The sequence below is a fragment of the Stegodyphus dumicola genome, chromosome 12 (genome assembly GCF_044657685.1).
Source record: "Stegodyphus dumicola isolate Sdum_Otavi_A_Nest chromosome 12, ASM4465768v1".
In the NCBI taxonomy this organism is placed as follows: Eukaryota; Metazoa; Arthropoda; class Arachnida; order Araneae; family Eresidae; genus Stegodyphus; species Stegodyphus dumicola.
Genome location: NC_140779.1, coordinates 76,665,590 through 76,692,798, shown reverse-complemented (window position 1 = coordinate 76,692,798; position 27,209 = coordinate 76,665,590). Strand labels below are relative to the sequence as shown.

At 33.5% G+C, this 27,209-nt stretch overlaps 1 protein-coding gene across 5 annotated transcripts in view; it reads right to left on the bottom strand.

The window, feature by feature from the left end:
• The window catches only part of LOC118200941 (uncharacterized), a 67,815-nt gene that overhangs the window by 35,086 nt on the left and 5,520 nt on the right, over positions 1-27,209 (bottom strand). For 3 of the 5 annotated variants that reach the window (XM_085806604.1, XM_085806606.1, XM_085806605.1), the window contains exons 2-4: positions 24,409-24,513; positions 14,189-14,337; positions 11,500-11,621 (exon numbers count right to left, since the gene is read on the bottom strand). In XM_085806604.1, the coding sequence (XP_085662730.1) occupies positions 11,500-11,621; positions 14,189-14,337; positions 24,409-24,502 (365 nt within the window). In that variant the 5' untranslated portion in view covers positions 24,503-24,513. The remainder of the gene's footprint in view (positions 1-11,499; positions 11,622-14,188; positions 14,338-24,408; positions 24,514-27,209) is intronic. The other 2 variants (XM_085806607.1, XM_085806608.1) reach the window with 1 other exon arrangement.

Below are 27,209 nucleotides of genomic sequence, written 5' to 3'. Positions count from 1 at the left end.
GGTTTCCACCGAAATTTGCTTGACATCAAAGCTATAGTAAATGCCTATTGTTGTCTCTTTTCATGAGTCATAATTTCAAAGATCGTTTCGTTTCAGGAGTCAAGGTTGGGAGAGCATTAGAATTTCAAATCAAAACTTCAAGATTTCACAGAACATAGAAATAACATTTATTAACGATAAACTTATATTACTTATATTACTTCCGCCTATAGCGGCCATGAAACATAATCAAGCATAAAAAAATATGACATGCGTCATTCTTCATGTTCAAGCATCAGGTGAAATATTTTTCATTGGCGCGCATCAAGAGCGCCACCTATCTACCAAAAAGACGGAACATACTCCGCCCCGATGAACATTGGTTCATTACAACATTGTTATAAAGATCTTCAATTTTAGATTTAAACAAGTTTCCCAAACATTCAATAGTATATCATATAAAATAAAAATGCATAATGACAAATTTAAATTGAATAACAACATTAAATTTAGCACAAAATTTTACAAATAAAACATACTTACAATCTCTAGAAAGAAAACAAAATAATGAAACTGCTAAATTACCATAATCCACAATTGTGGTCCATTCTCTGAATCTGAAACATAATTGAATTAATAATAATAATAAAGACACAAATTACGAATATACAATTAATGTTTTTTTTTTTTAGAGTCTTATTCACTCAATGGTAAGCGGGAAAGTTTATGTATAGGACGCTTCATTTTGCCCAATAAAGTTTTTAGTTTCACAACACGAACTTTTCCATCAGCACCAGGATATAGTTCAATTACTCGTCCAAGTCGCCACTTTAATGGAGGCAAATTTTCATTCTTTATCAAGACTAAGTCATTGAGAGCTAAATTTGGTTTATCCCTGAACCATTTGGTACGCCCTTGTAATTGTGAAAGATAATCTCTAGACCAACGTTTCCAAAAGCTCTGGAAAATTTGCTGTGTCAATTTCCATCTTTCAGCAGGGGTTAGCTTATTATTTGTAAGATCAGGTTCAGGAATTGCTGTTAATGTAGTCCCAATTAGGAAATGTCCAGGTGTTAAAGGATTAAAATCTTCAGGGTCAGATGAGATGGAAACTATTGGCCTAGAATTCAAACACGCCTCAATTTGTGTAATTAAGGTGCGAAATTCTTCGTATGTCAGAACCTGGGTCCCAATAGTTCGCTTTAAGTGAATCTTCATTTGTTTCACTCCAGCCTCCCAAAGGCCTCCAAAGTGAGGGGCAGCAGGAGGATTGAAGATCCATTGAATATTTTCACCGCTCAGGTAGTTTTGAAATGCTTCCTCAGAGGAAAGCGTAGCTTTGTATCTTCTTAATTCTGGATCAGCCCCAACAAAGTTGGTTCCTCTATTGGAAAAGATTTTCTTGGGTTTTCCTCTGCGTGACACAAATCTTTTCAGAGATGCTAGGAATGCTTCAGTTGTTAGATCACTGACTACTTCTAGGTGAATGGCCTTTGTGGTGAAGCATATGTAAAGGCAAACGTAACATTTATATCTCGTTCCTCCTCTTCCTTTCCTAGCTTTAATTAAAAAGAGGCCTGCGAAATCCAGTCCTGTATTCGAGAATGTTCTATCCGGCAATACGCGAGAAGCAGGTAGGTCGCCCATTATCTGACTGGATGTGCTTGTTCGATTTTTAAAACATTTTTTACATTTCCAAATTATTTTTCTTACAATTTCTCGGCCATTAACAATCCAATATTTCTGTCGCAGAGCAGATAATGTTAATGTGGCTCCTCTGTGAAGGTTCACTTCGTGAAAGTGTTTGACTATCAATTCAGTAACTTGGTGACTTTTGGGAAGAATGATTGGATACTTTGTGTTTTTTGAAAAATTCGAGTTACAGAGTCTACCACCCACTCTAAGGATTTCTTCTCTATCAAGAAAAGGATTTAATTTCAGGATTTTACTGCTGAGATTCAATTTCTTCCCTGCTTTCAAAAGTCTAATTTCTTCTCTAAATTCGGAATTTTGCATGATTTAAAAAATTGCTTGCCTTATCCAATTCTTGAACTGTTAAAAAACCCTTGAGTTTTACATATGTAGGTTTAATATTGTGGCAGAATCTTAAACACCATGCAGTTACGCGTTTCAATTTTTTCCAGGATGAAAACCTGGATATCAATTCAAATTCAACCTCTTGGCTAATAACAGAATATACAGTAGTTAGACGCTGTTCTACCTGTACCTCTTCTACCATAGGCTCAATCAAAGGATCAAAAGATGATGAAGGTACATTTTCTCTTTTAACCACACTGGTCCATTGAACCAAAGTTTATTTTCCACTAGACCAGAAGCTCTTAATCCACGTGAAACTATGTCAGCCGGATTGTCATTTCCCTTACAGTATTTCCATTGCGAAGGTGATACAACATCTTGTATTTCACATACACGATTAGCAACAAAGGGTTTCCATTTATCAGCGGTACCCCTGATCCAGTGAAGAACAATTTTAGAGTCACTAAAACAAAATACATTATCTTCTTGGATATTAAATAATTTCCTTAAATATTTAACTATTCTTGCGACAATAATGGCTCCCATAAGTTCTAAACGAGGCAAGGTTAATTTTTTAAGTGGGGATACACGGCTCTTTGAAAGAACAAAAGACGTACAGCAAGAATCAGGATCACGAAAATATGCAACAGCTCCATATCCCTTGAGGCTGGCATCACAAAAGACAAAAAGCTCTATTTTATCGAAATTTACACATTTATCATTTAATATATATTTTCTAGGAATACACAAGTTGAGAATAACTTCAGTTTCAAAGTACCAAGTTTTAAATTTTTCACTCAAATAACTGGGCAAAATTGTGTCCCAATCAATACCCAATTCCCATAACTCTTGTAATAAGAATTTTATTCTGATAACAAAGAGTGCAATGAATCCAACTGGGTCATAAATTTTTGCCACAATCTGTAATACCTTTCGCTTTGTAACGTGTTTCCAGTCAACTGGTTGTAAAAGTTCTTATACATCTAATTTCAATGTGTCCTCATCCAAATCCCAAATTATTCCCAGCACCTTTAACGTTTTCTTATCCAAATTATCTTCCTTATTAATCAAACCAATATCTTGCCAATGATTTTTTAAAGGTACGGAATGTGATTCAAATTTTCTTAAGTTCATACCAGGGTCTTGAAGCATTTTAACTGCATCAGTTGATAATGAGAAAACTTCTTCAACGGAGTCTGCTCCATGGATAAGGTCATCAACATATAAGGACTTATTTAACATGTCAACAGCTTTGCTATATTTCTTTTCATAACCCTTAATATGATGTTTGATAGTGGCGGACAAAATAAACGGACTTGTTGTCATTCCAAACGGCACTCGGCACATTCGGAAAACCTTAAAGCCTAAACTATTGTCACTATTGTCGTAAGAATGATCAAACCACAAGAACCTTAAAAAATTTCTATCTTCACTATCAATTTGAATTTGGTGATAAGCCTTCTCTATGTCTGCACAAAATGCAACTTTATGTACGCAAAAATTTTAAAATTATATCCAACAAGTTAGGATTTAAATTAGGGCCTGATACCAAACATTCATTTAACAATTTAGCTCCTTCAGACTTAGAAGAGGCATCATAAACTATTCTTATTCTTGTTGTTACTTTTTCTTCACGTATAATGGGCCTATGAGGCATATAATAACAGTTAGGTTCATTTTCAACAAACTTACATTGTTCAACAATCCTCCTTTCAACTTGTTCTCTAATTATATTATCATATTCATTATATAGGAAATCATTTCCCTTTAATTTATGCTTTAGTCCTAGAAATCGTTGTTTAGCAACGAAAAAATTATCAGCGAGTTGTGATTTACTGTCCTTCCAAAAGAGTTTTGTTTCGTACCTGCCGTTATTAAATTTTAAACTGTCGTTAAAATGCTTAATAGTATCCAAATCAGTTTCCGAAAATGTTTTGTTTTCATTTTCAATTCCTAGCGAGTCCAATTTCCAAAATGACTGCAAATCAAATGTGTTTCCTTCAACGGCAGATAAAAACAATGCATTAATTCAAGTATTATTATTTTTTACTTTACCCATCACTGTGTATCCAAATATCGTCGGTACTATAAATAAACCATCATTTATCATTGAATTACTTCCTGTTTGTATGTATATACCAGAAATGCTCCGCGCCAAGCAGAATATTTATATTCTCATTAACGGGACTTGTATCCGAAAGTTCCAAGCCCTTTTTAGTCATAAATTCTTTAATGTTTTGACATGTTGATGGCGCCTGGAATTCTATTGATGATATTAATTCTATCCCTATAGCTTCTACAACAAGGCAGCGATCATCGTTTTTATTTTTTATTTTTAGACTATATGCATCAAATTCTTGCGAGTTACCGCACTGATTTCCAAATGAATAAATTGTTAGAAATTCTTTTCTAATGACTTGCAATTCTAAATCGCGCGCTAACTTGTGGGTGATGAAGTTTCGTTCACTACCTGAATCAATTAATAATCTTACGATTCTCGATTTATTTTTGCTTTGAGCAATAACAGAACATGTCTGTAAAAGCACACTATTTTCAGGTTTTAGAGTGTTACGGTGGGAAGTAGATACTAAAGTTTTATTTTGCGTATCTGCGGATTTAACATCTTCCATTTCTTTCGATTTCAAACGGCAGAAAAGTTTATTATGATTTTTCTCGTTACAGTTTTCGCATGGTTGTATTTTTGACCGACAGTTCAATGACAAATGTTTTAGAAAGCATCTGTAACAGTGACCTTCCCGTTTTAATTTGTTTCGTTTTTGTTCGTCAGAAAATTTCAAACATCCGGCAGATGTATGTTCGTTTGATTTGCAGAATATGCAAAACATTTTTACCGATGTGTTAAAAGTAGAAGCTTGTGATTTGACTTTATAATTTTTGAACCCTTGTTTAGGATTAACCCCTGTGTATTTATTACCTTTTGAGCTATTAATCAAAATACTTGCTTCTCGGCATTCAGTTTCAATTTTAATGAACTCTATTAATTCACTTACTTCTATATTTTGGTTAGATGTTCTTTTTCTATGGAATTCAAGAGCTAAATCTTCAGGTAACAATTTAAGAATTATTGGGTTCAATAACTGTCCATATGAACCGCTAGTAACATCTAAACTACTTAAATTTCTAACGCAGATTTGTAACTGATCATAGAGCTTTCTTAACTCAAAAACATTTGAAGAACTTTTAACTGGTTCTAACTGTAACAACATCTGCATGAATTTTGATATAATAACATCTTTATGACCAAACCTCTCTTCTAAACTTTTAATGCATAGATCATAATTTTCTTCAGATAAAGCATAACCAGAAACACAATTATATGCTAAACCAGATAATAAACTTTTCAAATATGTAAACTTATCTATTTTAGATAAACTTGGATTAGAATGAATAGCATTATCATACGAATTAAAGAATTCGAGCCATTTACTGGGATCACCAGCAAATTTTTCAATATTTAATTTAGGTAACTTTACTGAAGCACTACTTGTAACAACATTATTACCATTCAGAGTACTACTAATACCATTACTAGTTGTAATTATACTTCTTTCAACAACTTCATTACTGTTAATTTTCTTTACTTTACTAACAATCTTAGCTTTAAACGTTATAATTTTTTCATCATACTCTTCACATACAAGTAGTTCGTTATCATATTCTTTTTCATCAATTATGAGAGCATCGATCTTTGAGTGAAGAGTTTTAAGTTTCTCATGGTATTCAATTAACAATTCATATGATGAATTTAGATCTTCTACATGTTCTTTACTTAATTCTTCCAATAATAATTTCTCAAGTTTATTTAGAAGTGTAGTAACTTTACTACGTACAATAGCACGTTTCTTTTTCTCTTTTGCTAAATCATCCATCATGCTTCGTTTTCAAAGATCGATACCAAGAACAAATAAATCAAAATTCTTACCTTTCAAAAGGTAATTCCCCTTTTCCCGGGTTTCGGCACCAAAAAATATATGTTGTCTCTTTTCATAAGTCATAATTTCAAAGATCGTTTTGTTTCAGGAGTCAAAGTTGGGAGAGCATTAGAATTTCAAATCTATTACTTATATTACTTCCGCCTATAGCGGCCATGAAACATAATCAAGCATAAAAAAATATGACATGCGTCATTCTTCATGTTCAAGCGTCAAGTGAAATATTTTTTATCGGCGCGCATCAAGAGCGCCACCTATCTACCAAAAAGACGGAACACCTATCATCCTGTCTGCTTAGCTGCTTAGCAATACAGGAAACAAATCTGAAACTAGAACAACATGCAAAACTTTGGAGGTTTTCTTTCGTCAGGAAGGATAACCTTGCAGGAGCGTGCCTGTGGGGGTGTAGGCCTCCTCACCTCACTGGACTATCCATCAAATACATTTCCTTTGATGACATTCCTCCAAGTCGTCGCTGTACAAGTAAATTTTCATATTGTAGTTTCAGTCGTTTCTCTTTATTTGCCTCCTAATGAGCACATTGATCAGCAAGATTTAAATGGTCTTATAGAGCAGCTGCCTGAGCCTTTCATCATAATACGAGATTTTAACGGCCATAGTCCGCTCTGGGATAGTAAAGATACAAATTACCAAGGAAGACAAATTGAGCGAATGATTGAAGATCATAGCCTTTGTCTCCTGAATAATGGGCAGGATACTTACTTCCATGAGCCTTCAAGGACATTCCACGCTCTCGACCCTGCCATCTGTTCACCATCTCTGTTGCCATTTTGCACTTTTAGTGTCGGAAATAATCTTTACAACAGCGATCATTATCCCATTTTTGTGTCTCTCGTATGAAGAGGTGCAAACCCAATGTCGAGACTCCCTCAGTTTATACTGGACAGGGTGGACTGGGAACTCTTCTCTTCCTCAGCAGAGCTCACAGAGAACATGGTAGAAGATACGCATATCGATGATGCTGTTAAAGCTGTTACTAATACTATTATTCAAGCAGCTATGCTTTCCATTCCTAGAACATCAGGAAAAATACTAAAATATACGAAACCCTGTAGGAATCATGACTGTCATGAAGCACTGAAAAATCAAAATAAAGCATGGGGTATTTTTCATAGATATCCTACTCTGCGAAACCTCATAGCATTTAAAAGAGCCAGCGCAAATGCACGAAAAGTAAGAAGGCAGAGCCAAAGGAATTCTTGGATTTCATATGTGTCGTCAATAACATCCTCTATCCCTAGTAAGCGGGTTTGGGAAAGAGTTCGAAAAGCATGCGGAATATATAAAGACCACTCACTTTCCGTTTTGGATAAAAATGGCTGAGTGATTAGCTCCATAAAAGAAATTGAGAATACTATTGGTGAGACATTTGCTGCCGTTTCTTCCAGTAGAAACTATTCACCTGCATTTCTCTCTATCAAGCAGCACTCTGAAACAAATCCCATCGCATTCAACTCTTCCAAATCAGAGCCTTACAATACAGCATTTACTATGCTGGAATAAAAGAGAACTTTGTTGCAGACACATAGGTCTTCTCCAGGTTTTGCTGGCATAAATTACGAAATGCTAAAGCGTCTGTCCTATAAGTCACTGAATGCCCCTCTCACTTTTTACAACAGAGTGTGGAAGGAGCATACTTTTTCCAGTGCATGGAGGAGAGCTGTTGTAATTCCTATTGCTAAGCCAGGGAAAGATCCAAGGAATCCATCCAACTATCGGCCAATTGCCCTTACGAGTTGCATATGCAAGCTGTTTGAAAAAATGGTAAACAGCCGCCTAATCTACTTCTTGGAAAAGAATAATATTATATCGCCTTATCAAAGCGGTTTTCGAAAAAGGAGAACAACCGTAGATAACATGCTCCTGTTAGAGACATCCATTCGAAAAGCATTTGTAAGAAGAAGCCACCTTGTCTCGGTATTCTTCAACATTGAGAAAGCTTATGGTAAGGCATGAAGATACGGTATACTTCGCGATCATCATGACAGTGGCTTGCGCGGCAACCTACCAATTTTCATTCAGAATTTCTTGAACACTAGAACTTTTCAAGTAAGAATCTGTTTTGTCAGATGTTTTTGAACAGGAAGAGGGTGTGCCTCAAGGCTGTGTGCTTAGTGTAACCCTGTTTAGTTTAAAAATAAACTCTGTATTAAAAGAACTTTTACCATCTTGGGATCTCTATATGTTGATGACTTACAGATTAGCTGTCGAGGGGCAGACATGAGATACGTAGAGAGGCAATTGCAGATGGCTCTGAATAAGATTCAAGAATAGTCAGACAAACAGGGATTTACATTTTCGAAACAGAAAACATTCTACATGCACTTTTGTAGGAAGCGAGGTCTCCATCCTGAACCTGAGTTATATTTGAATGGTACAATTATTCCAGTTGCGCCTGAAGTAAAATTTTTAGGAGTGACGTTCGACCGAAAATTGACTTTCCTTTCTCATGTTTTAAACCTGAGAAAGAAGTGTCTAAAAACACTAAATATTTTAAAAGTGTTGGCGAACACCTCCTGGGGTGCAGAGCGTTGCTCCATGCTTCGCATTTACAGAGCGCTCGTCCGCTCTAAACTGGACTATGGCTCAGTTGTGTATGGATCCGCTCGGTCATCTGTTTTGTTAAAACTGGATCCTGTTCACCATCAAGGTCTGCGGATTTGTTCAGGAGCATTCAGGACTTCTCCTGTGCAGAGCCTATATGTTGACTGTAACGAACCATCACTTTATCTGAGGCGTGAGCAATTGTCCCTTTTACAATATTTTAATATCTTATCCCAACCTGAACATCCCAATAAGCTGTGCTTACTTGATAATGAGTGTAACACTTTATTTGAAACACGTCCATCCTGCGTTCCTACCTTTCCTTTAAGACTTCGCCCTATCATTGAGGAACTTTCCCTCTCTGATATGCGCCCCCAAGCAGTACAGAACTTTGAAATCCCACCTTGGGAAAATTCACGGATTCAGCTTCTTGATGTTTTCAAACATCACGTGAAGGCAAGCACTAACGAGATCGTTTATAGACAACTCTTTGCTGAGCACAGGCACAAATATAGCAGTTATTATCCAATATATACAGATGGATCAAAGTCAAACGATCATGTCGGGATGGCATTTGTATTTGAAGATTACATAGAGGGCAGATGCCTGCACCATGCTTTCTCAGTTCTAATATCTGAACTAACTGCACTATATTATGGTCTTTTGTACATCTCAAAGCTCTGCCACAAAAAGTTCATAGTTTATATAGACTCATATAGTGCTCTTAAATCTTTGAAAGCTTTTCCCAACACTCAGAATCCTGTGGTAGTGGATGTTCTAAAAATTCATATAAATTTAACGATTCAAGGATATGAAGTCGTGTACTGCTGGATTCCTGGACATGCTGGAATAAAGAGAAATGAGCTTGCAGATATTGCAGCAAAATCTGCTGTTGAACTGTCCAGGCGCCTTATACCTTTTAGAGATATCTGCTGTGTCATCAAGGGAAAGGTCCGAAAAAAATGGCAGCAAATTTGGAAAGTTCAGCATCACAACAAATTGAGAAATGTCAAGTCTAGAATTGAGCATTGGGATTTTGCTGGAAATCGTAAGGAGGAAGGTCTTTTAACTCGCCTCAGAATTGGTCACACTAGAGTAACACATAAAATGAGCCTGTTTGTTTTAATTGTAATGTTTGTTTAGCTGTTTGTCATATTTTAATTGAGTGTCCATGTTTTAATAGTCTTCACCAGAAATATTTTAATAGCTGTGACTTACCTCTCGACCGTTTAATCGGAAGAGAGGTCAATTGTAATTTATTTTATTATTTAAAAGAGACTGGCTTTTATTACCTAATGTAATTTGTTTTGAAGACTATGTCTTGAATTTTAATGTGTGCTTTTAACTTCTTTTTATATATGACTTCCTCCTGTTGATTTGGTATATTTGTCTACTTGTTTTTATTTATTGTATTTTAATTTCATCAATTGTAATCATCTAATCTCGCGTTTGGTGCACTATAATCATCTTTGGTTTTGCGGCATAATCTCTCACTCCAACACTTTTTCATTTGAACTAACAAAACCTTTCATTACTTGTTCACTATTTCTGAACTCCGCTAATTCTCTCTTAAAATATTCTCCAGCTTTATCTTTTATATTGGCATGATTAGATTCAAGATGTCTTTTAAGAAGTGATGGTTTCATCCTTTGATTGGATATCAGTTCACTGCAAACAACACATTGTGGTTGTGGGTCCATTTAATCTCTATTCCAAGTAAACCCAAATGATAAATAAATTTCTTTTTATTTTCTATAAACAATTTTTCTTTTCTTTTCAGTATTCTTAGTGTTAGTATATTGTTCTGAATCCATCACTTAAAACTCATCCCTTTTCCACTTAGTCAATCCTAGCCACTTTTCCATTTTGAAAATGTAAGTTTGTTTTATTATTTTTTCACAAATATTTAAATACATAATATATTATGAGTTCTTCAAAAACAAGACGATATTCTCAAATTTCAAATCGAATAGAAAAGTAAGGAATACAAAGCAACAAGACAAAATACCAGCTGTTAGTGACAGAAAATCAACGAAAAAATGATTCTCTTTGAAAACAGAGCAATATAAGCCAGGAAATGCTGGTGAAATAAAGTGCAGACATGCTATTAAATCAATCAACTCTTAAAGAATTAATGAGATACTATTATCATTTTATCACAACAACTTATTTTTATTTCCTATTAAGTGCAACATCCATTTCTATTACTCCTTTAAAAAACATCATTTATGACAAATTTTGTTATGTCTATGGTTAAGGAATATTTGTGAAAATAAAAAAACGGGTTATTTTGCTATAGTCTATGAAGGGCTATTGACCTTGAACAAAGCTCAGATTGCATGAATTTATGAGTGTTAGAGAAAAAACATAAACAGGTTTTTAGGGTATTTAATTTTTGAATTTAATAGTTAAAAATCTTTGTTTCTTTGCGTGCCACCTATTTTTCTCTTGTGTACCGCCTGCTGAAAATTGCCGCTGTAAGATCATGTTTTAAAGAAACATTTTAGTAAAGCCTTACCTCTTGCCTGCATTACTAAAAATTTAGTTAGACTTTAATTATTTGTAGGTTGTGTTGCTAATTTTCTGAACTTACAGCAACATTTGATTAAAAGCTTTCTTCGATATGAAAATCCATGACAAGTGTAACCAAAGTGTTTTTTATTACTAATTTTAAGAGTTCGTCAGATCTTCACTATCCTAAATCTTTATTTTTGTCATTAACAGAAACAGACCAGGAACTTATTTATATAAATGAAAACAATTAAATAGTCTCACATTGATTTTTCAATTTTAAATTAATATGGTACACAGGAAATGATTCACAGCATTTTGGTAACTACTGTTAGGTGTTCTTGTTTCAACATTCCCTTAAAAAAGGCATACATATATAAAATATGAAAAAAGTAAAATTTCTGTCTTAATTCCAAAATACTGGATGTCTTGCTGAATGAAATAATTTTCATACCTGGGTTCTTTGTCTTCCTCATTTCTTCTTTTATCATCCTCATTTAAGACTCTTTTTAAACATAAAAACATTTCATGTTTTTCTACTCTCAGTTCCTGTAGTTTTTTTTCTAGCTGAGCAAGCTGAATAATAAAAAAGTTAACCACAGTTTACTAAAAAATGAATGATTACATTAACAGCCATTCAGCATTCAGTTTTCAAATGCACAGTTAATAATGCCATCATTAATACTTTTTTGTGACAAGTGCAAAAACATATCCTCCAACCCACAGCTTGTTTCTATGCAATGATTTCAAAGAAGAATAAATTTAAAAGTAGCAGATGATTTTTCTGATTCAAAAACATAATTGTTGCCAGAAATGATTATAAATATTTCCTTTTTTCAATATTCTTTATAGAAATCATTAAATCGTTCTAAAAAATGTCAACCTTGAAATCTTAAAGACCACATAAACTTTGTGAGAAACTGAGAGGGTTTGAGGTTATGTGGAGACACCCTTTCTAAGGAACCCTGAACTAATTCAGTTATAATGCATAATCAATGTTATTCAACAATTTGAAATACAATTCTGATGTAAAATTGATTAGTATTTAATTATTTATTTGAAATTTTATGTTCTTTGACCCATTTCATTTTAAAATTTTCTTACAATTTTATACTGAAAAAAATCCCAAGACGTGAAATAAAACTAAGGCTAAAATTTAAAAAATAGGTGATATCATGATCTACCAGGAGATGTGATGAGAAAAGTGGGAGTTAGCAACTACAAAACACCGTGTAGATAGTGCTTATTTTGCAAGGATACACAATTGTTTTACGTGTAATCATAAAGACATGGAAAAGTCTCAAATTCAACTTAAAGGGGGGGGAGCACTTGTAAATTATTATTATGAAAGAATAGGATGTGAAAAAATATTGAATTCTGAAGTGAAGAGTTCAGCTGATGGGTTGCTATAACAATACAAGGTAAACAGAAGCTAGGCATATTTGGCATTTTATTTCCATTTTGGTGATTTTTTTTTACTTAAAGGTTGATATAACTGACAAATATCAATATTTTAATATCATAATCAAAAGTATAATGGTACAATAGTTTAATGTCATTTTGGAACAAAATATGAGTTATTGTTGTTGACTGTTAAGGCTAACAATATAGCACTTCCAAACCTAACTTCTATTATATCACAAGTTTATAAGCTAAAAGAAATATTTTAGATAAATTTAGAAACCAATAACTAAATATAGCACAATCTCCATAATCAAAATGTTCAAATATCCAGAATAATTCAGACCTTCAAATCATTAGAAAGCCCTGAGGAAGGAGGGATTGATTTTTTTATTTTTTTATTTTCATTTATATGAGAAATATAATTCTAAAAAATAGATGGACTGTAAAAACAATTTTTCTCTCAACTAACTGAAATTTCTGCATGTCACATTCAAATATCTGCTGGCTAAGGAATCATCATGGTCGATAACACATCTGCTGCCAATTGAGTTACTGTAGTGACCCTGCTCTCAGCCCTTTCGTGATTGTTGAGGAAAGGGGAGAGGTAAAATTTTTCTGTCTTAATTAAACATCAAGTGACGCCTAGAGACATTTTTGTTTGGAGTGGTATGTTGGTCATACTGTTTTATTATTATTATTATTGGCATAGCAGGAGGGAGAAGAGAAAAAACTATATTCTAAAAAAATAAGTTCAACTAACAGAGCAGTTGCTCATACTGGTTTTCTTTTGCTGGCAAAGTTGTGGGGAAGAGAAAATGAATTAGATTCTGAAGAACTTACAGCTTGGTAAGAGACAATAGTATTGTTGCAATTCGGGTTTAAGAAACTGTAATTTCAAAATTATGCCAGACAACAACCTTATTTTTGAGTAGATTTTGAATGCAATAGAAGGCCAAATTTTCCCATTAATGGAATTTGTGAAGAAATGTGGAGAGGTGATGAAAAATGAACATAACATAACAGAAATTTTCAATTGTGATGTCAGTGCTTCAATCAATCAGTTGCAGTAGCAATCAACTAACGGACTTCAAGATCTGTAGTATGGCTTTAAATCCACAAAAATATTATTACTGACATTGGGAAAAAAATGGACAAAGAGGTTTTTAAGAATGAAATGGTTTTGACTGACAGTTTAGTGGCAATTCTGAATTTGACAATTACAGGACTTTATCAATAAAAGTTAGTAACTCAATAGGAAATTATGTCTGTCTGTAAAACTAAAGAAACAGCACAAAAATTAGCATAGCTTAAACAATTTAACATTTAAAGATATGTTTAATAAAATAAATAAATAAATATTGATTTTTTGGTAAATTTTGATTCTCTTGACATATCAGAAATGCTTTAATATTTCATATTTTTAATTTTATAATTCCTACATGTCACTTTGCTAGATTTAAAGTAATTTAAAAATTTCCGAAATCAAGAACTGCTAGTCCTGAAGATTCTGGATCTCAGTCTTTGTACTAAACTATTTGTATTAAACTGAATATAATACAGAAAATTCAGTGTGCAAGATTGCAGAAAACACCAATAATTTCATGTATGGCTTGATCTTTGATAGCAAGTGGATTGACTGTTTCTAGATTCCTATTTCTCCCACCCCTCAAAAAGGAAAAGGATTAAAAAATTCTTAATGAACACATTCCTCATTCGGCAAATAATCCTAAAATTTTTACCATAATTACGAAATAACATTTTTCTCTCCCTAAAGACATTCTTAATCTGCTCACTTGTTCTCGTATTTCTTCTAGTGTCATAGCATTCTGTTTTCTTTTCATTTCTTGCTCTCTGCGCAGCCTCTCTACAGCTTCATCAGCCTCTTGCTCTAAAAAGTTTGTGTTTAATAAAGTAAAATCATTTATATTTACATGAAAGTCAAGTTAATTATATTGGTTTCTACAAACCAATGTTATTTACAAAGAAAAAAATACAGTAACACATCAGCTAATGAACATGAAAAATGAGATCAGTTTATTTGATAAAACTATGAAAAGATTTAGAACATCCCAAAATACTTTAAAGAAGATACATTTTTCATCTGAAAATTAATAAAACTGTGCTAGGAAGAACATTTTCAATATGAAATGTAATCATCAATAACAATAATACAAATCCAGTAATAAAGTTTGGTGCTGTTTCTCATGTCATCACTCACATAGATGAGAATTATTCTACTGTTTCTTTAATAACCCCTTATGCTTGATGATGCATCTGAAGTAGTAAATAGTTTTCTCTAGTGGAGGGTTACCGAATATATGTCCTACTGAAGGTTTTAATTAAGAACTGAAAAAATTCTTGAATTTTGACAAAAATAATAATCCTACCCATATATAAAAATCCTAATATTGGTAAATACAATAGCGAATATTTTTTAAAGTAACTATACTAAAAGATAAAAGTTTCCTAATAATTTTGTTAATAATTTTGCTAAAGAGCTATTTTTAGTGCTGTGTGGAGATATTTTACAGAAAAAGAACAATGGCTTAAAACTGTGTTAAAACGTCTCTTATATACATATTTATTTTACACTTTAAGTTGATACGCATTCTAAAAATCAATCAATAAACTTACTTACAAGGAGTTTTTTTCCTTTTATTCAGGTGGAAATTTTGGGATGATCAACCTTAAGAATAGATTCTACACATTTTTTTAGAGATTTTGTGACAAATTAGCAAATTCATGCAGTTTCTGCAACTGCAGACAAGTTCCACAAGTGCATATTTAAAATTTGAGCTTAAGAAAAAAGAAGGTACTCTCTGATTATCTACCCAACCATGACAATGCCACCAGGCAAAGTACTAGGTCAGCAAAATAGGCTACAGGCAGGCCCGCGCCAAGCCTAATCGGCGCTATCGTGCAAATATCTAGTGAGCACCTTTATACAGTGACGATATTAAAGGGACATTACCTTATGGTTAACATTTAAAATGAAGCATTATTAGCATAATAGTATAGAAAACCCCAAAAAATACAGTTTATCTTTTAATTTGTCTAAATATGCAAACATTTTGTGCTTTGTTAAAAACCCAGACTCAAACATATTTATTGAAGAATTATACCTACATTTATGTTATAAAAAGCCGCCCAACCGGTATACTGGTTAGTGTTGCTGACTGCCATGCCAAAGTGCCCGGGTTCAAATCTCAGAGAATGCATGGATGTTTGTAAATGTATTGTGTCTGCGTGGCATGGGGACAGTCTAAATATGCAAGGGAAACTTTCTCTCGAAAGGTTGGTGATAGGGGAAAAGGGGTGTAAGACGCTCAGAACCGTTCCCCAGGATGCTCTCCATCAAAATTGGGGGCGAAACCAAACTAAATCGCACTGTCATCTGTGAGATGTGCAAGGTTGTTGCCAACAACAAGCGTATCTTGCACTCCTTGCCAGGAGGAATTTCGTGGACTTCGGCTGACTATAGGTTAGACACGTGAGCATTAGTCAGCAACAACAACAACAACAACAAAATGTTATGAAAATGAAACACCGTGAGCAAAGCGAAATAATACACTAAACGCATTTGGATAGCAAATATATTGCTGAACACAATTTATTATCTTTAAATTAAAAATAAATTAATTTAGATATCTAATAAGTTTCCACTGAATAAATTGTTGTTTGTAGCACAGTTTACGACTAAGTTCAAACTATGATTGCAACAGGGCATAAGAAACGTTCTACGGCTGATATCTAGGGATACATCCAAAATTTTGCACACTGCTATGTTGTTGACAATGATGTAGTTTAGAGTTTCAACCGGCAATGCTACATTTCCTCCAAACGTTTGCAAAAGTTGCAGTTCATGCATAAGATCTATAGTATTTATATCGTTTTAATTTTTATCAGTTAATGCTTTTTGCAGTTTTTGGCATAAGTTGAGCCGATCTTGTAAATATATGTGAACAAAAACACGTGATGCTGACAAGTATGTAAGGGTAGACGCCGCCGCCGTAGACGTAATCGACAAATTGCTTAGTCCTTATTTCGTGTCTACTGTTACTCCGTAGCAATTTGTGCAACTTTTATCTTTTTTGTGATTTTTTTTGGTGATTGACTGTTGTTATTGTTGTTCTACATAAAAAAGGTAAGTGCAGTTACACATTATGTTAAACTTAGGTTAGCTTTTTAATCCAGAAAAGTGACGATTTGAGCATAATTACTCAAAATGTTTTTTTACATGAACCATTTGTTTATTAAACTAAAAATGATTATCTTTTGAGAAGAAAGGATTGGCATATTTACAAAGTACCAGTGAATTTAAAATATACCTATCTGAGATTTGAAGAAGTAAAAATACACAAGGTATTCTGAAATTAAAAATTGGTCATTTTCCGATTTTCAGTTATATGGAAAACAAAAGGAAAATGTTCCGTTTTTTCATTACGTCTTAAATACATACTTTAAATTTGATTTATTGACTTTAATAAACAAAAGAGTACTACAGTCAAAAGTCGTTAATTCGGACACCCATAATCCAGAATGATCTATAATCCGGACCTCAAAGATAAAAACTTTCTGCGCATGCGTCGTGTTGACGCATGACCTTTACCGCTACGAATTTGCGTGTGCGCGTGCGCAAAATACGTTTACGAATGCGCGTTTAATGTATAACGGACGGGATAAGCTAAGCTAAAATTATCTAATTATCTATTTCTGTTAATGTTGCAGATTGCGTTGTTCCTTAATCTTCGAATTGGATCCGGATTATTATTTTTTGCAGACTGTTAGAGCAATTTTATAAAAGTAAGCTTGAACTTTCGATTATGTCAAATAGAATTTCCGATATATATTTACTAATATGTAAAGGATATACAAAGCAAAAGTATCTTTTGGAGTCCATTAAACAAAAAGTGGAATTGCTGAAAAAAATGGATAAAGGCATATGCTTTGTTTATCTAAACTTTAACGTTTTATCTAAACTTTGTTTATCTTTAACGCAGCGGCGGTGAATTGGAAGTTGATCTGTCAGCACTATCCTTATCATAAGGGCAGATGTTTTTATTTTATTTGACTTATAATTGCTTACTCAATGTAGTATTTCATGTCGATGTACTCAGTCTTTGATATGATTTAAATCAAATGCCTCGTCATTATAATTCGCTTCTGATAGCGAAGAAAGTGACAGAGGTTATTGAAAATGAAAAAATTTCGATTGACAAATTAGTTGGTATTCTCGACACAGCAATTATAGGACTTGAACAGCGGAACTTTGTAACTGAACAAGAAATTATGTCTGTTTATAGAATTAAAGAGAATGTATTATCACATAAAAAACGAAGCAACTTAAACAACTTACATTGAAAGAAATGTTTAAAAAAGTAAACAAATAAATATTAAGCTTTTTTTTGTAAATTTTTATACCCTTTAGATCATAATTGTTCTTTATTTCGTAAATTACGGTTTCATATTTTTAATTTTATAATTTCTGCATGCCATTTTACCAGATTTAAACTGATGATCTATAATCCGGAAAAATCGATAATCCGGAATCGCCGAAGTCCCGATGAGTCCGGATTAACGACTTTTGACTGTACCACCTCGTTGAATTATTTAGTATTGATCTAATTGTTCATATATTTTCCAAGCAACGGTTTAAAATATACTCAGTTTTTCAGAAGTAAGGTAAAATATTTCAGCGACTTTTCGAGTGTTCTTCAGAAGAAGTAATTTATGCAATAGTTCTTATAATAGTTATTTCCTACTTTTATTTTTACTTCTGCTTTTCTGTTTTCACTTTTTCCCAGGTGTTGGAAGAAAAACAGAAGAAACTGTCTGAGGATCAGAATGCAATGACTAAAAAGAAAGCGAGAGGACGACTTACTAGTATTTGTTGGACTAGTACTAGTTGTCCATCAATGTCTAGCTGCGATTGAAATTGCCAAAAGAAACTAATAATCAGAAAGAGTTCGAAAGTGTTTTCACCTGAGAATTACCTTGAACTTCAATGCAGCTGGTCTAAAAAAACAGAAGAAATACTAAAAAAACAGAAGAAATCTACACTTTCAGCAGTAGATACCTATTTTTCTGAGCCTGATGATTCCATAATATTCCCAAGGCCATTATTGCTATCTTAAGTTCAAGCCTTGATAGTAAATGGTCTGGATATCCTGGTTTCGAGTTTTGGTTTCCCAAAAGACAAAAATGGACGTAAATTGTTTTTAGATGTACTTTTGTTGAATCTTGCCAAACAACGAAAGAGTTAAAAGGTTGCTAAATTCTGCTGAAAATATTATGTTTATTGTTTCTGCTGCAAAAATTTTAACAGTTTCAACAACGCAAAACTGAGTAGTTCTGAATTTAAAGAACGGAACCACTTATATGAGCACTTAAAACATCAGAAAAAAAAAAATAAATAAAATGCATTTCCGAAATCTACATCTTTGGTCTGATTACTTAAGAACAATTATGAAAGAATAAACCTCTTGATTCGGAATTTCAAAATTTATTTAAAAAAAAAGGAAACTAAGCATCAGCATGATGTTATTGAAAAAATTATCTATGCCATTCAGTTTTTAGCCAAACAAAACTGAGCCTTCTGTAGTTCCAGTAACAAGTTATTCGAAAGAAATAATAATTTTTTTTTAGTGTACAGAAATGATAAAAAATTTTGACCTTATCATGTCTGTATATATATTAATAAAATTCAAACTAAAAAAAAAAAAAAATAATAAAAATGCTTCATTACCTTGGAGACAAAATTCAAAATGAAACAGTGTGCTTAAGAGCAGATATTAATTTGTGTGAGGTATCTTAATTTAGAAAATACAGACATGAGTATTGAAGAAAGGTTTTTGTATTTTGTGTTACAATAGATACGACTGGTGAAGGACGAACAACATTCTTATTAATAAATTTGGAGGGAAATGGTTTAGATATTAGTAATTTACGCGGCCAAAATTAGGACAATGGTTCAAACATGAGCGGTAAAGAGTTTTTGAGTAATTATGCTCAAACCGTTAAATTGTTCCGAATTAAAAAGTTAACCTAAGTTTAACCTAACATGTAGCTGCACTTACCTTTTTTTAACGTAAAAAAACAATAACAACAAGCAATCAATTGCAATTTACAAAATTTCAGAATCAGTGCCTAATCCTCGTTAATTGATTCAGAATGATTTTTAAATGTTATTCTTTTAAAAAAATAAATAATATTTGCGTATGGTACTAAACAGCTGCAGCTTCACATCCAAAGAGTTGCATGTGGCTCGCGAGCCGCAGGTTGCCGACCTCTGGTCTATCCTTACATACGCATCACTATCACGAATTTTCAAGTTCGAATAAGACAGAAGAGAACACCAGAGACAAACTCCTGCCCTGGTTATAACTTTCATTCAAATAAGATAGTGTGCTAGGAGGAAGGGGCACTCAGATCTGGAAATCTTGAGGCTGCCTTAATACAGTTAAATGCTCCAACTCCTAGAGGCGATCCAAGGGGCCACTAACCTATTGGTCGAGCCGACGAGCTAAGACTAAGCTGAGTCGACAGAAATGCTCAGCAATTCACATTCCAAGTCCCCGTTCTGGAGGGATAGTTAAAAGCATCTGCTATCAACAGGGGCCCCAACCCCGGACAGAAGAATGTCACTTAAGCACTGTCAGACAGACCGGCCACCAATCCGGCATGATAACACTACGTCATGGTATACAGTCGGCTTTAGGTGCCCACAGGGGGGGGGGACCAAGGAAGGATATGAATACGTAGTTTTGAGGCTCCAAGCGCTCACTGGAAACCTCAAGCAGTTTAAAGGCTAGATGAACATTTTTGGCGAGAAACTTCATGCTGCCATATTACTATCTAAATTTTTTGTTTATATTTCGAACATTAAGCCTAAAATGTCTCCAAAAACGTGGTTTTCGCACATGCAAAAACTACGTTTTAAACACACAATTTAAGCTAAAAATCTGAAACAAAAACAAAAAATTTAGATAGCAAAAACGTAAAATTTCTAACCAAAAATATTTGACAAGAATCCATGCACACAGCCACATGTTTTAATTTAAAAAAAGTCTACGAATGGCACAATGTAGGCAACGAACGAATTTACAAACTACGCACACCTCGCTTTAATAAATTAGCATAACAACAATAAATTTCAAAGAATACCATGTACACAGCATCCTGTTTAAACTTACAAAAACATCTACGAATTGCACAATTTAGGCAAGGAACGAATCTACGAACTACGCACACCTCGCTTTAATAAATTAACATAACAATAAATTTCAAAGAATACTGTGTACACAGCATCCTGTTTAAACTTAAAAAAACATCTACGAATTGCACAATTTAGGCAAGGAACGAATCTACGATCTACGCACACCTCGCTTTAGTAAAATAATATAATAACAATAAATTTCAAATAATACCATGTACACAGCGTTTTGTTTCAAAAACAACGACAGAAATTCATACTAAATAACCAATGAACATAACATTCTACAAAATAAGAACAAGAATAAAATAAAATGCACTTACTATGAATTAATGCTTTTTCGAGCAGCAGAAATGCCAATTTCATACCGCCTTTAACATGCCGCCACGTAATCACTATCGTATTTAAATGACAGCCAGAAACACTCCAGAAAATTCATACTATGGTTCACAAATCCCTACTTCTATCATGCACAGGCATTAAAAATAATCTCCCAGACCCTCCTTTCACACCTCCAAATACCCACTACCCCTCAACAGGATGGCCACAATGATATTTCCTTTTGCCGAACTTCAATTCAACAACTTCTTTATCTTTCCTTCCCATCTTCTCAGACACAGACGCGAATCAACGAGCTCCAGCTAAAGATTGTTCAATGTCAACAGGGTTGCCATAGAACACGCAATTGCGCCAAAAACCAGCGCAGAACACATATCGCCACATTTGGTGAAATTAGGGCATATATCAGAGTTGTACCTAAGAAATTAATTTGCTTGGCTTTTATTCTACTTTTAATTTTCTCTTTACAGATAGACATAAGTTCTTTATTATGTCTGTCTATAGAATTAAAGAGAAAGTATTAGCACAAAAAACGAAGCAACTTAAACAACTTGAAAGAAATGCTTCATAAAGTTTAAAAAAAAAATTAAGCTTTTTTTTTTTAAACCTTTAGTTAATGTTTTATTATTTCATAAATCACGATTTCATATTTTTAATTTTATAATTTCTACATGCCATCTTACTAGATTTAAATTGATGATCTAATACAGTACAAAGTCTGTAATCCAGATGTCCATTATATGGAATGACCTATAATCCAGACCTCAAAGACCTTTTTTTTTTCTGTATGCTTTACCCATGCGTGTTTTATGTTACGCATGTGCGTTTAATATTTACACATGCACGTTTAGGACAAAAAACGAAGCAATTTAAACAACTTACATTGAAAGAAATGCTTAATATAGTAAACAAATAAATAATAAGCTTTTTTTTTTTTTTTTTTTGTAAATTTTGATACCCTTTAGATCATAATTGCTCTTTATTTCATTAATTACGGTTTCATATTTTTAATTGTATAATTTCTGCATGCCATCTTACCAGATTTAAATTGATGATTTATAATCTGGAAAAACCCTTATCTGCAATCGCCGAAGTCACAACGAGTCCGGATTACGGACTTTGCACTCTATCTGAAAAAATCCTAAATCTGGAATCGCCGAAGTCCCGATGAGTCTGGATCTGGGACTTTGCACTGTACACATCAAACTAATCACAACTTGGGTAGTGTACTCTTCTGTTATCGGGACCAGATTCATAAATGTATGCATGCCTGTATATATGGATGTATGTGTTCATGTATTCATGTATGCATGTGTACATGTGGATATGTGAGTATGAACACATATGCAAATACATATATGCATACATACATAAATGCATATACAGTCAAAAGTCTTTAATCCGGACTCGTCGGGACTTCGGCGATTCCGGATTATCGATTTTTCCGGATTATAGATCATCAGTTTAAATCTGGTAAGATGGCATGCAGAAATTATAAAATTAAAAATATGAAACCATAATTTATAAAATAATGAGCAATTATGATCTAAAGGGTATCAAAATTTACCAAAAAACAAGCCTAATATTTATTTGTTTACTTTATTAAACATTTCTTTCAACGCGCGGATGCGTAAAGCATACCTTACGCATAGCCGAAATTAGAAAATTGCAACCAGAAAACTATTTGATTTGTATTCGTGATATTTATAATGACGAGGAATTTGATTTAAATCATATCAAAGATGGAGTACATCGAAATTAAATACTACATTTAGTAAGGAATTATAAGCACAATAAAATAAAAACATCTGCCCTGAAGATAACGATAGTGTTGACAGATCAACTTCCAGTTCATTGCGCGCCGCGACGTCCCCCCCCCCCCCGCGCAGAGCAGCGTGAAATTGATAAACAGATTTCGGAACGGTTAGATAAACAAAGGATATGCTTTTATCCATTTTTTGTAGCAATTCGTTTTTTGTTTGATGGACATCGAAACATACTTTCGTTTTCTAGATCCTTTGGGAGCTCCAGCATCGGAAATTCTATTTGACATAATCGAAAGTTCAAGCTTACTTTTAGAAAACTGCTCTTACAGTCTGCAAAAAATAATAAGCCGGATCCAATTCGAAGATTAAGGAACAACGCAATTATCAACATTAACTGAAATAGATAATTAGATAATTTTAGTTTATACCGTCCGTTATACATTAAACGCACACGCGAAAACGTATTCTGCACTTGCGCACACGCATGTGCGCAGTAGTCAAGGTCTTACGCGCACGCGTAAAACGCCTGTGCGCATGTGCCAACGCGGCGTATGCGCAGAAAGTTTTTAGCTTTGAGGTCCGGATTATAGATCATTCCGGATTACGGGTGCCCGAATTAACGACTTTTGACTGTATTTCTTAATCTGGTTCCAATAACAGAACAGTACCTCAACTTGAATTAGGCTGTCAAGATTTACAAATGATTATTACAAAAACATGTAAAAAGTCAAAGCGTCAAGGAGGTTTAAGTATTTATGTATTAATAACTTACTAATAATGACACATATAAATTTTTATTTCCAATAAATATCTGATAAGCTGTTATAGTTTATTATTAAAGCTGTTTACTGTTAGAACCATATTTTAGGTTATTCTTATTTATCATTAAATTTCATAATTATATATCACTGAAATTTGTTATTCTCATCATGATTAATTACATGTACAATTTAAATTTTATTCATTCAATGAATTTCATTTATTCTTAAAAATAATTTGCTTATTAGAAGCTAAACATTCAAAATTAGAAGATTCTGTGATCTGCCAGGGACACGATGCAAAACGTAGTCTCCCAGTTAAAACCAGCTATATTTTACAATTGACAGCTATTTAACTCGTAACAGAAAACATACGTTGGATTACAATGCAAATTAAAATTTATTTAGCCACTTCTTGTGGATTACAATTGAAATATTTACTGAAAAGAAAATGATTATTCATTATAACAGTATTACATGATAAGACTACTTGCTCTGGTTGCTAGGGTTCAATTATTTACAAACAAGGCTCAAATTTCAAATCTAGGTTGGCTATATTAACTCTAAACTCATAAAGCACTTATCACAGCACAGCAATTAAGTAAACTTTAGCCATTTGGGAACACACCAGGAATTAATTTTCTGTATGACTCATGGTCACATGGAAAATACTCCCAAAACTTAATAAGTCATATTTATATTTTTAAATATGCTATATATCATTCAGTTTACATAACTTTCTAGTTTGACCAAATATATGAGCTAAGAAAGATAACCAAATCCAATATTTACGAAAACTTATGAATAATTGTTACAAAATAAACGAAACTCTATTATTGATATAGAGGGAAGCAAGAGAACATTAGAATTAAAAGACAACACACCTTGTTTCTTCCTTTCTCGTTGTTTCATAATATGAGTTTTTAATGCAGCCCACATAGCAAGGCTCATTTTTGGTCTCTCGATTAAAGCAGGCATCTTGATCAAAGCTACAAACACAGAAACAAATGTGAAACAAATGAAGACACATACACACTGATTTTATACAAATTTGGAAACTTAAAATTTTGATAAAAAAACCCTTGGTTCATATTTAAAATTCAAAAATTTGCCAACTTTTTACATTACAAGAATTTTATATTTGGCAAATGATATAATGTTGCCAGTTCTCCTTGAAGAAGTAATGGAGACAGAATGCAATATACATATATACATACATAAAATAATTTTAACTTTATCTTACTAAATGGCTTTTTCAGTCTTGATTCTTACTCGAGAAAAGGATGAAAATCTTTTGCATCTATTAATTATTGTTAATTCATTGGAAATTAATTTGTTCCTCTTGAAAGTCAACTAATTTCTGGTCAGTGAAGATACTTACTTAGTTTGTTGGTTGCACTTTCGCTTTTAATTATTCTATTTTAATAATTCAATTTTATATATGCTAATATTTGAATTCATTTCAATAGAATTCTAACTTAACTACTTATTTTTAAAAGGAGATAATAAATTCAGTAATCTATTATTATTATTATTATATATACACACACACATAATATGCACACCACACATATATAAAAAAATGGCTCTAGTGTAGAATTGGGTGCCCCTTCGATTGGCGACAATTTTTAAAAAATTTTGGCGATGAAACCTCCCTTCTGGTTACCATGATAGTTTTAACTTTGTTTTAGCTTCCCGATTTTATTTAAATGAAAATAGACTGATGTGTACATGGACATATTTAAGGCAGTGCGCAATGCCTAGTTTGTGCAATTCTAGGATGTTTTTTAAAGTAAAAACAGATCGATGTGTACATGGACACAGATCTTGTGCAATTCTTCGACTTCTTATTTTCGTTTTGTGTAGCGGCCAGCTTGAAATTGTGCCTTCTTGGCGTCAAAAAAGAATCGCCAATAAACAAGGGGCACCCAATTGTAAACGTTTACCAAAAAAAAAACATATATATATATGTCATAATAAAAGCACAAGGAAAAGACGGAACACTGTAGATGCGCGATTAGACCCATACTGAAGAAGAATTTGATTGCGTAGTATGCTAGTAATGCTAACTTGGTAATATCTAAAGAACTTGGCAGTCGAAGCAGTTTTAATTCCATTTTTATTTCCAATTGATATTTGTAGCCACAATCACTTGGCACTCTAAAGTGATTGATTTTAGTGTTCAAATTAACGTGTATGCGAACTCTTAAATTCAAGATTTTGTGATTGGAATGCTAATACGCTCAAAAACTGCAAAAATGTCAACTTATAAGCAAGAATCCGTAGCTATTGTGGACACAGCGAAATTACATCTTAGCACAGTAGAGAGCTAAAGCTGAAGTGCGTCGTTATGAAAGATGGAAGCACGCGAAGAGAAAAGTTTTGGTTTACAATTCGGTAATTGGTCGTCAAGAGGCATCTGGTATTAACGGTTACGTAAGATTGCATGATTGATTAATTTGAATAACGCAATGCAGAGAAGTTATTACGATTTTAGAATAGAGAGGAAGAATTAATGTTTATAGTTATATTATAATTCTGATTCATATAATTTTATATTACATATATATATTAATATATATATATATGTAATATAAAATTATTAATATATATATGCACACATAATATACACTGCCCTCCAAAAGTTACGGAACAGCATGTTTTTTGTGTCTAATTAGAGAGGATGAAGCAACACAGAAACAAGATATTTACAGGACATGTTCACTGAACAGTTCTTTAATGAATGAATAAATGCGACATAGAATGTTTCTGAAGTTCAACACAAACATGAATTACAACAACAAATTGCACTCTTGGAAGAGAAATCCAGTCTTGGAGAACAAGCATATCACAGTTTTTTGAGGAAAAATAGGGTGGTAACATTACAAAAATGGATTCTAACAATAACTGGCAGCATTAACATTTCATGCTGTCAATTAAGTTGTCAGTCAGTGAAATGGGAAACAATGACCAGACATGGAGTAATCCTTGTTCAAGCTAATCTAATGACCTTGGAGGAGGACTTAAAGCAGCATTTTTTTTTTCCCAAGGTATTCCCAAAGATACTCTATCGGATTCAGGTCTGGGGACCGAGCTGGCCATTCCATCCACTCTATACTGTGACCCTCAACATATTTTTCAGCAACCCCAGCTCGGTGTGGTCACACATTGCTGTCCATCAGAAGAAATTCAGGACCAATAGCAGCAGCATATGGGCAGACATCAAAGATCTCGTTTTGATATCTCATACCGGTCAAAGTTCCTCCATGGAACACATGCATGTCAGCGTCACCACCGAGAAAGATCCAGGCCCAAACCATTATTCTACCACCTCTGTGACTGTGCCTTTCCACAATGTGGTATTAGTTATATGTTAATAGTTAAATTAGTTATATATTGGTGCATTAATCTCTTCAGATCAGCTGACGACCCGAATCAGTTTATTGTGAACCTGGACTCATTGTGAAGAGAATAGACGGCCATTATTGACTGGTCCAGGAGATGTGTTCTCTTGCCCAACATAAATGGGCACCTCTGTATCCTCGGATCAAATGTACACAAACAACTAGTTGTTTTACATACAGACCTATATTGTGCTGCGGTCTGCACACTGTAGTAGCTGAGATTCTTGTTCCTGTTGCCACTAAATGATGTGCCATGAGCTGAGGCACAGTAATGTTACTCC